A 14,170-nucleotide genomic window follows, 5' to 3' on the forward strand; every position below is an offset into this window, starting at 1 on the left:
TATGTAAGCTCTTTCTCATCACAGTAAAACAATATTTATTATATAAGGTTGATTCTGCAACAGGGCACTACTGAAGCATGAATTTGTCTAGAAGTACTTTCTGACACAAATTACCTTTGTCATAATTTCAGATTTGCAGGGGTTGCTGTAGTGAATTGCTTACACATTTCACCGACAGCTGCTCAGTTATAGATATCGAAATAAAAAACATATCTGACAGGTCAATTTGAAGATTTCACTTTCACCTTTAAAAACACTTAGCTAGCTCCTGCATATAAATTAAATAACCAGTTCAAGCGGTACAAGGGATATGAAGTAATTTGATTGCCTTTCTACCATCAACATTTTATTAGTATAGTACTAGTTCCCTTAAACATTGTTCTTTGTTATTAAGCATTTATATTTGTGGATTCCAATGCTAGATGTAATGATTAGAAAGAATATTTATTTTATATCCTGCTTATTCATTTACAAAGAGCATTAAAGACAGTAGACTTGGGATATCACTTATGATTTCCAGCAGGGCATGCAAGTTTGTTCTCTGTGCTAGTCTTGAAGTTCTCACTGAAAATAAATCTACCACGAGGGACAGGAACATACCTGTCAATTGAGGACTATTACTGTTATTAAGCCACTTGTCTGGCATACTTCAGATATTTTGTGAACATTAAATTTATAGGCTGGTTCACATATCATATTAAATAAACCATTGTTTCAAGCTTTGGTGAGTAGACTTCAATATCCATTCACACAATGCGCTAAGCATGAAGTTGGGTTTATATACCACACTGCTAATATGTTCTGTTCACTAAACATGGTAAGCAAAACAAACCATGTTATGGATTAGAGTGATATTTGAGGCCTAATATATTCTAGTAAGGTTTAATTCTGCCCATTCTAATGTGTCTATATAGCAGGAAAAGTATTTCTTGTAGTAATAAAAATATATATTCTGGCACAGTGCAAATTGTGTTTCTGGCAGCATAAAGATATTGGCAGAGTTACATTTCATGGCATGCCTGCTTCTGAGTCAGTGTTAAAAGGTAAATACAAGGAAGAATTCTTCATCTCTTAGGATGGGAGCTAATTTCTTATTGCATGATACTGATTTTTCAGGGCAAAACGTGTGAACAAATCCTCAGGTACCATAGGAAAGATTTAATTCCTGGGTAAAGGCATTGCTTTGAATGGATCCTATAGGCTTAATCTATAAAACAGGCTGTCATTCTAATGCATTTATACATGTTCAGCACATACTGCACATACTGTGTATGTATGCCAAACATGTAGGCATGTATGTATTCATGCCGAACATGCATGCATGTGTATGTATGCATGCTGAACATATGTGTATAAAAGGTGGGGGGGAAATCTCGCGACGGAGCAAATTTATGATGTGGCGTTCGCCGGCAAATTCGTTCAAGGTTTGTCCCTGAGAGGCCACTAGTGTCAAGCATTGCTCGCCCTCTGCACCTCCCTCGACGAACGCATTTTCAAGTACACCACTGTAATGTGTGCCCCCCCACAGCCCCGCTCAAAAAGAGTCAGTGCCGCGGATGTTTCCCTGGACCTTATTGGCGGCGGCTGCACGATGTGCGCGCGCGCGTTTCTTCTGTAACGTGCGAGAGAAGCTGAACACCAGCCGGCCGGCCGCGCGCCGATTCCGTCTACTACCCTCCCTGCTCTGCCTCCTGGGACTTTCCCAAGTCTGTCCGCCAGACCTTTCCAAAAGAATGTAGTTGCGCCGTTCAGGTGCGGCGGCCACGACCGACCTGCGCCGATTTCTTCCCTCGACGAGTTCTCTTCGGGAGTCCGGGGGTTGTTTTCCAACCCACGGACTCCGAGCTGGCGACAGGGCGCGGGACCACCAAGTGCTAGGCAGCCCCGTCAAGCTTCAGGCGCTCCTAGAGACGCGCAGGTTACAGACTCTCTGCTTACAGAACCGCCGCCGCCGAAGTATACACAACGGTGCCTGCCGGCGGCCGGAAACCGAAGCTGCGCGGAGCTGAAAAGTCAGCACCTGGTTCGTCTGTGCCAAGATCCCTTTCGCCTCGGGTTCTTCTTTCTCTCGGGAGCGCCTGAGCCGTCTAGGCAAAAATGGACGCCGGCGAAGCAAAGAGCGGACCCTTTAAGTCAAGAGGGGCTGAGTGGGAGGAGAGTTTGTGGCGCGGCGAGTTTGAGGGAGCGCATAAGTAGCCTGTGGAGAGCGAGGAGGCGGCCAACCGGAGCTCTTGGCTCTTTTCGCTGGACTCGCACGAGAGCTTCTCCTTCCAGCGCCGACCGGGAAACGGCGCCCAGACCTGCCTAGAGGAGAACGCCCGGCGTCTGAAGCCCTCGCTGCCCAATCCGCTCTCGGCGGCTCCTCCTCCCACATGGGGCGCGGGGAGCTTTCCTTCGGCCGCCGGGGCTGCTCTTAGGGAGTGCGAAGGATTCCTCGCAAAGTGACACCCGCAGCGGCTGCGGCAGAAGGAGGCGGGGAGGCTGCCAGAAGAGAAGCGGAGGGCTTTTTCCTTGCTAGGTGCTCCCCTGTGTGTGTCTCGGCGGTCTCTGATGCGTTCCTGGCCCCGGCGGGGAACGGCGGCAACCCTGCGGGAGGAGCCAAGGGTGGCGCTACTTTGATGTTCCTGGCCGAGAAGCGCCAGAAGAGCTGATCCTTCGTGCTCAGGATGATCGAGGAGGACGCTGCTCTGAGGAACGGCGGCAGGGGGCTCTCCGGCCAGTGGGCAGACGCGGCGGCCCCTCGTCCCCGCACCACCGAGCGACACATAACGGTGCACAAGCGCCTGGTGATGGGCTTCGCCGTCTCCATCCTGGCACTGCTGGTGGTCACCATGATCGCTGTGCTGCTCAGCGTGCGCATCGAGGAGTGCAGCAGCGGCACCGCTTCGGACGGCCCAGGAGGCAGGGCGGGCAACCGAAGTGTCCCGGCGGCACCCGCCGCCGCAGCCCCCGCAGGAAGTGCCCGCCTGAATCAGCACAGCGCCGGGGAAACCCCTGGAAGTGCAAGGGAAGAGACCGTGGCGTTGGAAGCTGCTAGAGGGGAAGGGGAAGGGGAGGAGGAGGAGGAAGAGTGGCCGAGGCGGCGAGAGCAGCAGCCCTGGACCCAGCTGCGCCTTCCCGGACACCTGCGCCCCCTCCACTACAACCTGATGCTGAGCGTCTTCATGGAGAACTTCACCTTCAGCGGCGAGGTCAATGTGCAAGTCGAGTGTCTCAACGCCACCCGTTACATCGTTCTCCACGCCCACCGCATGCACATCGAAGCAGTCCGCGTGGCTGAGGACCGGCTGGCTGGTGCCTTGAATGTCTCCGGCTTCTTCCTTTACCCTCAGACCCAGGTCTTCGTGATAGTCCTCAATCGGAGCTTAGAGGAGCAGAGAAGTTACAACCTTAAGATCCTCTACAACGCTCCGATCGAGAACGAGCTTTTGGGATTTTTCCGCAGCTCTTACGTCCTCTACGGGGAAAGAAGGTATCGATCTCCTTTCCATGCTTGCCCTTCCCTTATCCTCTTTAACTTCTTCTTTTTTAATTGTGTCAAGTCGGAATAACAAGTGCTTCCTGAAAATTCCTGCACATGGGCACCATTTCTATTAATATAGAGTCATGTTAATCGAAAATTTTAACTTCCCAGCAACTCCCAAAACTATTTTTTTTAATTTAACATTTTATCTTAGAACATAAAAGACTTTATAAGCATCTTTAATACAACTCCTATATGTCAGAAATTGATATGTTTGTAGTTAAATCCACTTGATTAAACTTCTTCAAAAGTTTTCATGTGACCTTGCTTAAACTCTATCCTATACCTCCAGCAAAGTTCACATTTTACTTAGGCAGGATCTGATACAGGTTCTTTTCCAAGGCAATAATTGTCTTGAATCAAACAATGCATATGTGATTTAGCCCTGTGTATATAGTGGCATTTTAAAACTACCTAACTTACTATATTATGTTTTAGAGAGGTTTTAGACTAAGTTTTTAATTATTATTTAATTATTTTAATTTTTAAATACTCTGTAGTGTGATTGTGATGTGGTGTTTGGGACACTCCTTCTATTTGCAACTTATTTACTGACTTAAAGTGTGTATAAACTTTCCTGTTCAAAGAGAACCAGCTAAAAGAAGCAGAATACTGCAAGTATAGAGTATTTTAAGGCTGAAATGTCTTAGAACATTTATGATGTTTTAATTCTGAATGCAGTTAAGAGAGATCTCTTCATATTATAGCAATAATAACAGCAAAGTAACTTTATTCTGCTATACCTGTGTCTGCACAATGGGGTCTCCCTGCATTTATTCTTGGTTTCATTTCACAGAAAGGCAAACCTGTGTGGCAATCCTAGGAAAAAGGGGAACAATTCATTGTACTTCATTAGTTTTTTTCTAACTGTGTCCTTAGTAGGGAAGTGGATTTTACTGCTCATAGCTTGTAACGGAAATTCACCCTGGGATGTTAACAGAATAATTTGCAAGTGTTTTTCAAGTCTGTAAGAAAGCTGTATTTGACCAGCCACTATTTCCTACATCTTCAACATAAGGTCCAAGACAGGATAGGCAAACTGGTTAGGTATCCTCCCACTGTTGTGGGTTTTTCAGCTCACTGAATTGCCAATAAAAAGTATCTGAAGGCAGCAAATTGGTTACTGTTGCTGTAGGATACATTCTTTTTAACTTGGCACTGTTCCATATGCATTTGTTTACATCAACAAGCATAAAAATTGGGATAAAAGGAACTTAGTTCTATAGAACTTAAAGAAGCTTCTCTTACTGAGAAAGTTTTAAAGAGTACCACCAGTACATGAATCTATTAGCTACAGTATATTGAGGAAATATTTTGTTGTATATTCAAGTGAGTTGCAAAGGACTTTAGTACTAAACTTGTTACGAATTTTGAAGCAACATTGTGTAAATATTTTACAATTAGGGATAGTGGTTTAGATCTGTTTGATAGTAAATATGGATTTGCTGAGAGAGCAGAAACAATGAAAGAGAAGTTTCAGAATTTCAAATAGAGAAAAGTACTCCTTTCCTTGTTATGATTTTTTAGACCATCCATTTCAAGGATGCTCTGCAGTTGAGAAGAAAATCTTGGGCTTCTTTACTGACAACTCTTAAATAGTTCACTTCCCTTTTTAATCACATTATAGACCATGTCTGTTAAGAACATGTTTAGGCTTTTTATTCAGCAAATCAAAGATCAAAGCCCAGCCCTAATTCCTTAAAGAAAGCTTTAGGTTAAAGAAAGCAGAATTAAATTTCTGATAACTTTGTTATCAGAAATATAGAATGTATTAGATGTATAGAACATCATTGAAAATCCAACCTTAATCTTATTCTGTACACCTCATATCTTTGAGAATTTCTCTTGAACAACTAGTTTACTTAAGTCATTGCCATCCAAAAAGTGAGAGTGCCTTCACACTAATTATGCCAACATTCTGTACCTGATAGTAGTACAACTTTCCTCAAAATGTGTGAAATGATTTTGCAGCATAATGGTTCATTGAAATGATATTACTCCAAACTCCATGCAGCAAGTATATAGGATCACAGACTTCTATTTTTATTGCTTTAATAAATGACTTTTTACTGATGCATCTTATGCATCTCCACAGAAAAAGGTAGTTTGAGGCAAATTTTCTTTCTAAGCTATATAATACTAATTTCTTAAACATTTTGCCACCAAACTCTCTGGAAGTGGACTCTGGAAGATACAACTTTAAAAACAAGAAATTACAATAAAAGATTAAAAATAAAAAATACGGCAAGTGCAAAGAAGTAATTGAAAGGCTGTGGCAAAATTATAAGTGATCAATGCACATGCAATAATATAACAATTACAAACAAGTCTTAGTATATGTACACACAGAATAAATAATACCAATATTTTTGATATCTATTCACATAGTTATTTACTGATTATACATTTATGTTGCAGTCCTGTACCCACCTATCTGCAAATAATCTTCAGTGAATACTGTGGCATTTTCTTCTGAGTAGAGTGCCATAGAATTGTTCAGTTACAAAAGAATTGCACAAAACAAAATTTTAAATTGCTGTAAATTGGTCCAGCTCTATTTAAGTCAACAGATCAATACCTAATCTCACATAGAGAGGATCAAGCACTTTGTATTTTTCTGAGAGAGAAGTAAAGTATTTTTGAAATATAGACCACATTGAATTGTTTAATGTTTTCTTTTTTGAAATATCAGAAATTTATTTGGCAATCATGATCTAGAACACATTTCTGTGGAAAAATATGCCTGAAAGTTTGGCAACCCTATAACTGTTGGAAACAGGATGACCTATGATTAAAATGATTTCAGAGTTTTCATGAGATTATATAGCAATTAAGAAAATTAGTAATCAGCATACAAAATATTGGTCAACATTCTATGCAAAATAGCTTAATGATAAAGAACTGCTCCCAAGCAGTTATGTCCTTTGACTTGTTTATATTTAATAATTGGCTTTAGCAGACCTATATTTCCTTTATTTATTCATTTGATCTAATATTTTTGTAAAAGTGATAAAGATAAATAAAGGAAGTTAGGGCTAATCTCTTGACTATATCAGCAAATACCATAAATATTTCTAAAATATTGCTGAGACTCTAAAAATACTAATTTTTCTATTGAGGTAATTTAATATTTGATTGTCTAAAGTAAAATCAAAATACTACAATAAAAGTTTTAGTTGTCATTGTACTATATTGGTGACATAACAGCATTTTAAAGGACATCATATACAAATTAACTGGATATCTGATTTTATATATATTAGAATAAAGCAATCCTAATAGCTTTGTTACTTTTCAAAACCAATTTCTAGATAGGATGTTTTAGGAAACATGTCTGCCTTTTTAATAGAAAAGGTAGAATTAAAATAGGTACAAATTACTGTCATTTGTATTCAAGGATGCCATCCTGTAAGTTTTTCATACCAATAATTACACATTTGAGATATAATCCTGTCATCAACTATCACATGTGTGTAAATTTTGAAGTTTAAGCAAAACATATGCAGGATCACAACTTCTATTTGCATTTTTCTAATAAATGACTTGATAGTCAAGATATGTTTTCTAATGTATTAAAACCACCATGTTATTAAGTACACCATAAGGCCCACAAGCTATGAATACATTTTAATCCTCTAATTTATTTTTACTTTCAACAAGTATCAGAATATAGAAATAAGCTTTTACTGCATTTCATTTATATTCAGCACATAAGAGCACAATGTGTTAGTACATAATTATTTATGCTTGGTGAAGTTAATACAAAGATATGATTGATCTCTCACACATATAATTTAGTATTTGAGGGCTAAGAATGGCATTTGTAAGTCTTTCATGAGGAAGAAATTAACGCCAGGTCAACATCAGTTTCATGTATAAATATTTTTTAAAAAAACAACTTTTCAATTTGGTCCTTCTGATATTTATTACCATTCTAAAGAATGCCCACATTAGTTCATCCACTCTGACTGAAAATTTAGTCCTGCAATTAATTTTGTTCCAGATATTCTGGCATTAGTGGTTTGGAATGACATAGAACAACCAGTTGTCACAAATCTGGTGGGTGAGCTTTGAACATGTTTTTATTTGAAATAATTATATCATTAACCATTTTTAGAATGTATATTTTCAACTATCATATATGTTTCAACTTATCACAATGCATTTTTAAAAGTCAGTGTAATGATTCTAGCTTTTATTGTAGGAATTTTGATAATTCTTTTTAATGAGGGTTTTGAGATGCCAAGTTCAAGAACTAAATACTTGAAAATATTAATGAAAATATAAGAAAGTTGAATTTTTTTTCAAAAGTAGTCTGGGAGCACAAGGAGGCATTAAACAAGTGGGATTTAGTATTTATTTAAACATCTAATAATTTGAATTTTCAGTGAAATTAAAGAAATCTAAATATTGTAGAAATTACCATACTTTTAAAAGTGTCATTTTAATAGAGGCCTGTTTCAGTTGTCAAAGTTACATGCATTTATTTGAAAAAAATATAGTAATATTTGGTCTTTGAAGACTATATAAAATATTGTCAGACATATACCATGATATAAATTAAAATCATGTTCTGCCTAAATTATGAAATCGTAAATCAAGACTTCCATCAGCTTTGCAGTTCTATTATACAGAGTTTTGTTAGTTTTTCTTTCTGGATGAAAAGAAATACAAAAATTATACAGAAATAAAATGGAGGTTTAAAATCCTTCAAATCGGTAAAACAAGCAGTCAGTGTCTTAGCAGTTGTTACAATATCAGTAATGTGCGGGCATGTGAACATATAGAATGTGGATTTATTTTCAATAGCTTTTAAACATTCACCACCCCTCCATCATTAAATAAGTATTTTTCCATTGGAATTAGATAAAGCCAAGTACAAACAAAATGTTATACCAATAGTATGGCCATGGGATTCCATGTTGTCCGTTCTCTTTTTCTCTGCAAGTCTGAAAATTAAATTACTTTTACTTCCGATGTTGACTTATCCCATTAATATTGCAATATCCCATTACAGCAAACCTAGCAAGTTCTGTCTTATTTTAGTTAACAAACCTGATTCTGAAAGCAATCCTTGTTTCTGTTTGTTTTATATTTTGGAATTGCAATATATTCAAAACCAAAAGTAGAGGTTTTCAGTCCTTTTTTTAAATGTGCAAATAAAGAGGGAAAAAAGTAGACCAATATTTGCTGTAACATAATGCTCTTTGAACTGAGCCAATGATTATATATATTTGACACAGTTTTTCTTAATATGTCTATTTGATAAACTCTACACATAGTAAAATATCAGGGAATTACTACTGATGGAGCAAGATAGGCACCTGGAAAATACCTTCAATTTGGAATATTACTGACACTTTGCTTATAAAAACAACAGTTTCCACAGTATTCTTATGAGAACCAGTTTGGTATAGTGGTTATGGCATCAGGCTAGAAACCAGAAGATGGTGAGTTCTAGTCCCGTCTTAACCACAAAGCCAACTCGGTGACCTTGGGCCAATCACAAACTCCCCGTTCTGGGAAGCAGACAATGTAAACCATGAATGAAATCTTGCCAGGTAAACTGCAGGGGCTTGTCCAGACAGTTGTCAGAAGTCAACACTGAATGGAAGCCATCAAGTATTCTTAGGTGAGAAAACACTATACAGCATTATGAAGTCAGAGTGCATTAATACTTTCTTATAGAGTTCCCAAAAGGTAATTATATCATTAATACGATTGTAAAGTATAGTTAACTTGCTTTTATTTTTCCTGGATTTATTCCTGTCTAAGATTCTGCTATAGTTTGCAGCACTTTGTAAGCTACCCCAAGGACTTTTAAAAACCATATTGATAGAACTATCAGATACACATTTTCTCTAGTGTTAACTGTAATTTTGGTTTTATGTTGCATATTACTGCTCTTTCAAACACTTTCTCAAGTTCAACAAAACATGTTTTTTATAAAAATCTATAGTTACAGATATGGCCATAATAATTCCAGTTATACACAATGAAAGGTCATTCAAAACCAAATAATTTTAGTCCAAAAGGAAAAAATGTTGACAAAGCTTCAAATGACTGTTGCTCTTTTTTTTTCCATTGCAAATTTCCTGCAAGTTGATCTTTATTTTTATTTTTTTGATTAACCAAGTGTTGCTCCATTGGGTGTGACAGGGAGTTGACTGACAGGAATCAACCAATTATTTCCTGAGTCTGATATTGTGGGCAGAGAGTGTGAATAACTGGCCTAAAGTCACTTAGCTGATCTAAGGCAGGATTAGAATTCACATGCTTCTGGTTTCTAGCCTAGTGTCTTAACCACTAGTCCAAATTAGCCTCTTTTGCATTGCAATATTTTGTTTTTTGCATCCAGTTCTGAATAAAAACATTTTTTTTCCTTCCAGGTTTCTTGCAGTTACACAGTTTTCTCCTACACATGCCAGAAAAGCCTTTCCTTGCTTTGATGAGCCTATCTACAAGGCCACATTTAAAATCAGCATCAAACATCAAGCAACTTATTTATCTTTGTCCAATATGCCAGTGGAAACTTCTGTTTCTGAAGAAGATGGATGGGTTACGGATCACTTTACACAGACTCCACTCATGTCCACATATTATTTAGCTTGGACTGTTTGCAATTTTACATACCGTGAGACTACCACAAACAATGGTGTTGTAGTAAGTATTGCTCAGTCTACATAATTTCATTGGGAAACATTTTGGGAATGAACATGACATGTTCGGATAAAAGTGTTTAGTTATTCAGCAATGTCTCTTTGGCAAATGACCATTTCTGTTTAATTTATAGATATCCAATTAGCACCTTATACTGACAGTCTGCAATACCTGCTTAATCTTTTAGAGTCAGAAAAGAGAATATAGGATTGAGCTGTTGAAGCAGCTTTAAAGATTTGTTGCATCTTTTAATATAGGAAAATTATTTGATTTATTTGTGTTTATTTATTTAATTTATAGCTTGTGGCAATCTGTAGTTCTCAGCAGCTAGCATCATCTATAGAAATTAGTCAAAGGAACTGTTATTATTAAGAGCTTAGGTCTTGAACTTCATCCTTCTTTACTTACTTTATTTATTTTCAAAATTTGTATGCCATCTTTCAAAATCAGGTTTTCTCATGGATGTTTAGTTAGTAATGAAGAGTCCCCCCACTTTTAAAAGTATAATAGTACCTTGGTACTTGTGATTAATTGGTTCTGGAAGTGTGATGAGTAGCAAAAATGTCAAGTACCAAACAATTTCCCCCCAATAAGGAATAATATAGTGAGTCAACAAGTTTTACCTTGTGCATCGAGTACCAAACAAAGGAGTACTGGGGAAAAAATTTCACATCAAAATGCCAAATTTGACCAGTTTTAAAGCAGTTGAGTACCAAGGTACCACTGTAAGCAGTGATTTTAAATATATTTCTCAGCATGCTTGAATTATTGTAAGGTTTAGAATTCACATATCAGTCTACTGAAGGCTAATATTTTTTCTTAAGATCAACAGTGGAACTAACTACAAATTACGTGAAGCATTCTGGAGTTGTGAAATGCTTTGTGGTCTTCTAATTAAGCCATTCTATTTTCTGAATAAAGGACTTTATTATTTGAAGCTGATTGTGAAGAAGAAGCATCAACATAGTTGTTTCAATAAGAAATTAGCTATTGCTAGAATTGACCACCTATTTTCTGTTCAAATTTATTACCTTGAAAAGTTCTACTATTAACATAATTAGCATTTCTATTCCAGGATGAAATTTTTAATAATTTTTCCACTAAACCTTTCTATGGCTCCATTCTATTATGTCTATAGACATACGCTTAGCAAGAATACAAGATTTCTGATTGGATTTTCAGCCATATTTTTACATCGTTGATGAGTAGGTTTTATAATGTATTTTATAATGTATAATACACATTTTTTGGGAAGTATTTCATTTACATTTATATTGTACCTCATCCATTTGACTTTTACATCATAACTTTCACTTGGTATTCCAGTTGAAGGAGATATTCACTTATGGCTTATAGTAATTGGCAGAAAGGTACATACTTAATGTATTAATGGAAGTCTACTGATGTCAGTTTCCTTTTGTGTAAAAATATTTATGTAACTATGTAACAAACCAAAATATATACAAACAATTTTGCCTGCTAAATAGATGATTTAAAACAAAACTTCTGCCAATTCACATTCCTGTTGAAAGTCAAATGGGAAAAATGTTCTTTTGTTTAGTCCAAATTGTGGTAGTAATAAAATTGCAAATCAAAGACTATGTCAGAGAAGTTTTTCATCTGTTTACATTTTTACTAGGATATGTAAAATATGTGTACAAATAATTATTTGCATTATACAGCTGTTTTCATGTGATCTGTAGTGAATCAAGGCACATATTTTAGTCCATGCACCGAGAACAGCATATTTAATTGATTTTTTCCCATCCATCCAATGTTCTCTCATTCACTATTACTATACATTACTGTACATTAATCCATGTGCTTCATTCCAAAATCTTCCCCAAATCATCCTTTAGCTTCTCTCTCAGTTGCCACCACTAATATTATAGCACAACATATCTCATTGGCTGACCTGTCCACCCTCTACTTATTCTAGCACCATCGTTCCCTCCTGCATGGATACAAGGGAATGTTGGCTACATTCCATAGTATACTCTCCATTTATTTCAGAGATCAAGAAAACTCAAAGGGCTTGGCCTGCATTCTACACATTGAATGTAGGTAGGATGTGAGGAATATGCTGTGCTGGAATATCTGGGAGGCAGCTAAAAGGAAGTAGAGAAGGGGAGGCACAGAAAGGTGTGCGGTAGTAGTTGGGCCATTGGAGTAAGCCACAGTGGAAGCTACTAAGGGAAAGGAGGGTGAATGGGGCAATGCATATCAGCCTTTCATCACTTGACCCACTCAGATTTGATTTCACCTCTAAACTCCACAACAATCAAACAATTGAAATAGTTTGGCAGAACTTTTGGTATTGTATTCTAGTTTCAAAACAAAACATTTTTTTCTGTTTCCTACGCACTTTTAATTTTTACATTTGTTATGTCAAGTTTGCATATGCAATGGTTCAGACATATGGTAGAATAGAATAGAACAGAATAGAATTCTTTATTGGCCAAGTGTGATTGGACATATAAGGAATTTGTCTTTTGGTGCATATACCCTCTGTACCTAAAGAAAAAATAAAATACGTTCATCAAGAATCATAAGACACAACACTTAGTGATAGTGATAGGTTACTAATAAGCAATCAAATCATACTAGAAAACAAAACAATATAAATTGTAAAGATACAAGCAACACGGTTATAGTCATAAGTGGGAAGAGATAGGTACTAGGAAGGATGAGAAGAGTAATAGTAATACAGTCTTAGTAAATAATGACAATGTTGTGGGAATTAGGTGTTTAGCAGAGTGATGGCATTCGGGGAAAAAGTGTCCTTGTGTCTAGTTGTTCTGGTGTGCAGTGCCCTATAGAGTCGTTTTGAGGGTAGAAGTTGAAACAATCACAGCCCTTTTTGATTCATGCAGTATATAGGTCCTCAATGGAAGGCAGGTTGGTAGCAACTGTTTTTTCTGCAGTTCTAATTATCCACTGAAGTCTTGTATGGTTGCAGAGCCAAACCAGACAGTTATAGAGGTGCACTGGCTCAATAATTCTTCTGTAGAACTGAATCATCAGTTTTCTGAGTTGGCGCAGAAAAAACATTCTTTGTTGTGCTTTTCGATGACGTTTTTGATGTTAGATATCCATTTTAAATCTTGAGATATGATAGAACCTAGAAACTTGAATGTCTCTACTGTTGATACTGTGTTATCTAGTATTGTAAGAGGTGGTTGTATAGGAGGGCTTCTCCTAAAATCTACCACCATTTCTACAGTTTTGAGTGTATTTAGTTCAAGATTATTCTGATTGCACCACAAGGCTAGTTGTTCAACCTCCCATCTGTAGCAAAGAGATTAAATTAGATTGGAAGTTTATGACTGACTTAAGGTCTTTTCAAATCTGGACTGAAATTCCAACTGTAAGATCGCATGCTTTTGGGAGAAACATTTTATTTTTAAGCAATGACATATATACTATCTTGTCCTTTGATTTTGGTGGTATAAATTCTATTTAAAAGCAAGTTGTTAACATTTATAGGAGGGATCTCCTGCAGATGTAATGCATACCATTTATTTCATTTTGTTCAGTGGGATCTGCCTTGTAGTAACATTGTTTGAGATTTCAGGTTTAATTTGTTTGTTTGACTGAAGGCCAGCCCACTGACAGTTATCTTAAAATCAACTGGATTGCAAAACTATAATACATATTTCTCCTCTCATCACAGCAAATATTGTGAAAGTAGGAATTGTTTCCTGACATAATTCTCAAAAAGGTATACTGCAGTTTTTGAATTATATTACTTAGCTTTCATTTGAAGTTCCCCAAAGCCAAATCACAATTTTGTTTATTGTTTTTCGTTTGAAAAGCAACTGACTGCAATACTTTGATACATGACTTCAGAGCTGTATAATTTACTTACTTTCTTCATTGCATTGACTTGAAAAATGAATTATCACTTGAGAATATATTTAGTGGTTATAGTACAGCAAATTCATTTGGTGGCCTTATTTTACCTGATATCTTTCTTCAAAAGTATGT

General features: G+C 37.0%; 1 protein-coding gene across 2 annotated transcripts in view; it reads left to right on the forward strand.

Annotated features, from left to right (window-relative positions):
• The first annotated feature begins 2,427 nt into the window (after positions 1–2,427).
• TRHDE (thyrotropin releasing hormone degrading enzyme) overlaps positions 2,428–14,170 on the forward strand; it is a 260,813-nt gene continuing 249,070 nt past the window's right edge. The window contains exons 1-2 of one of the 2 annotated variants that reach the window (XM_026667718.2): positions 2,428–3,472; positions 9,913–10,186. In XM_026667718.2, the coding sequence (XP_026523503.1) occupies positions 2,667–3,472; positions 9,913–10,186 (1,080 nt within the window). In that variant the 5' untranslated portion in view covers positions 2,428–2,666. The remainder of the gene's footprint in view (positions 3,473–9,912; positions 10,187–14,170) is intronic. The other variant, XM_087967997.1, reaches the window with a different exon arrangement.

Source organism: Notechis scutatus, chromosome 6 (genome assembly GCF_049901735.1).
Source record: "Notechis scutatus isolate UNSWTSFEM ecotype Mainland chromosome 6, rNotScu1.2, whole genome shotgun sequence".
NCBI lineage: Eukaryota > Metazoa > Chordata > Lepidosauria > Squamata > Elapidae > Notechis > Notechis scutatus.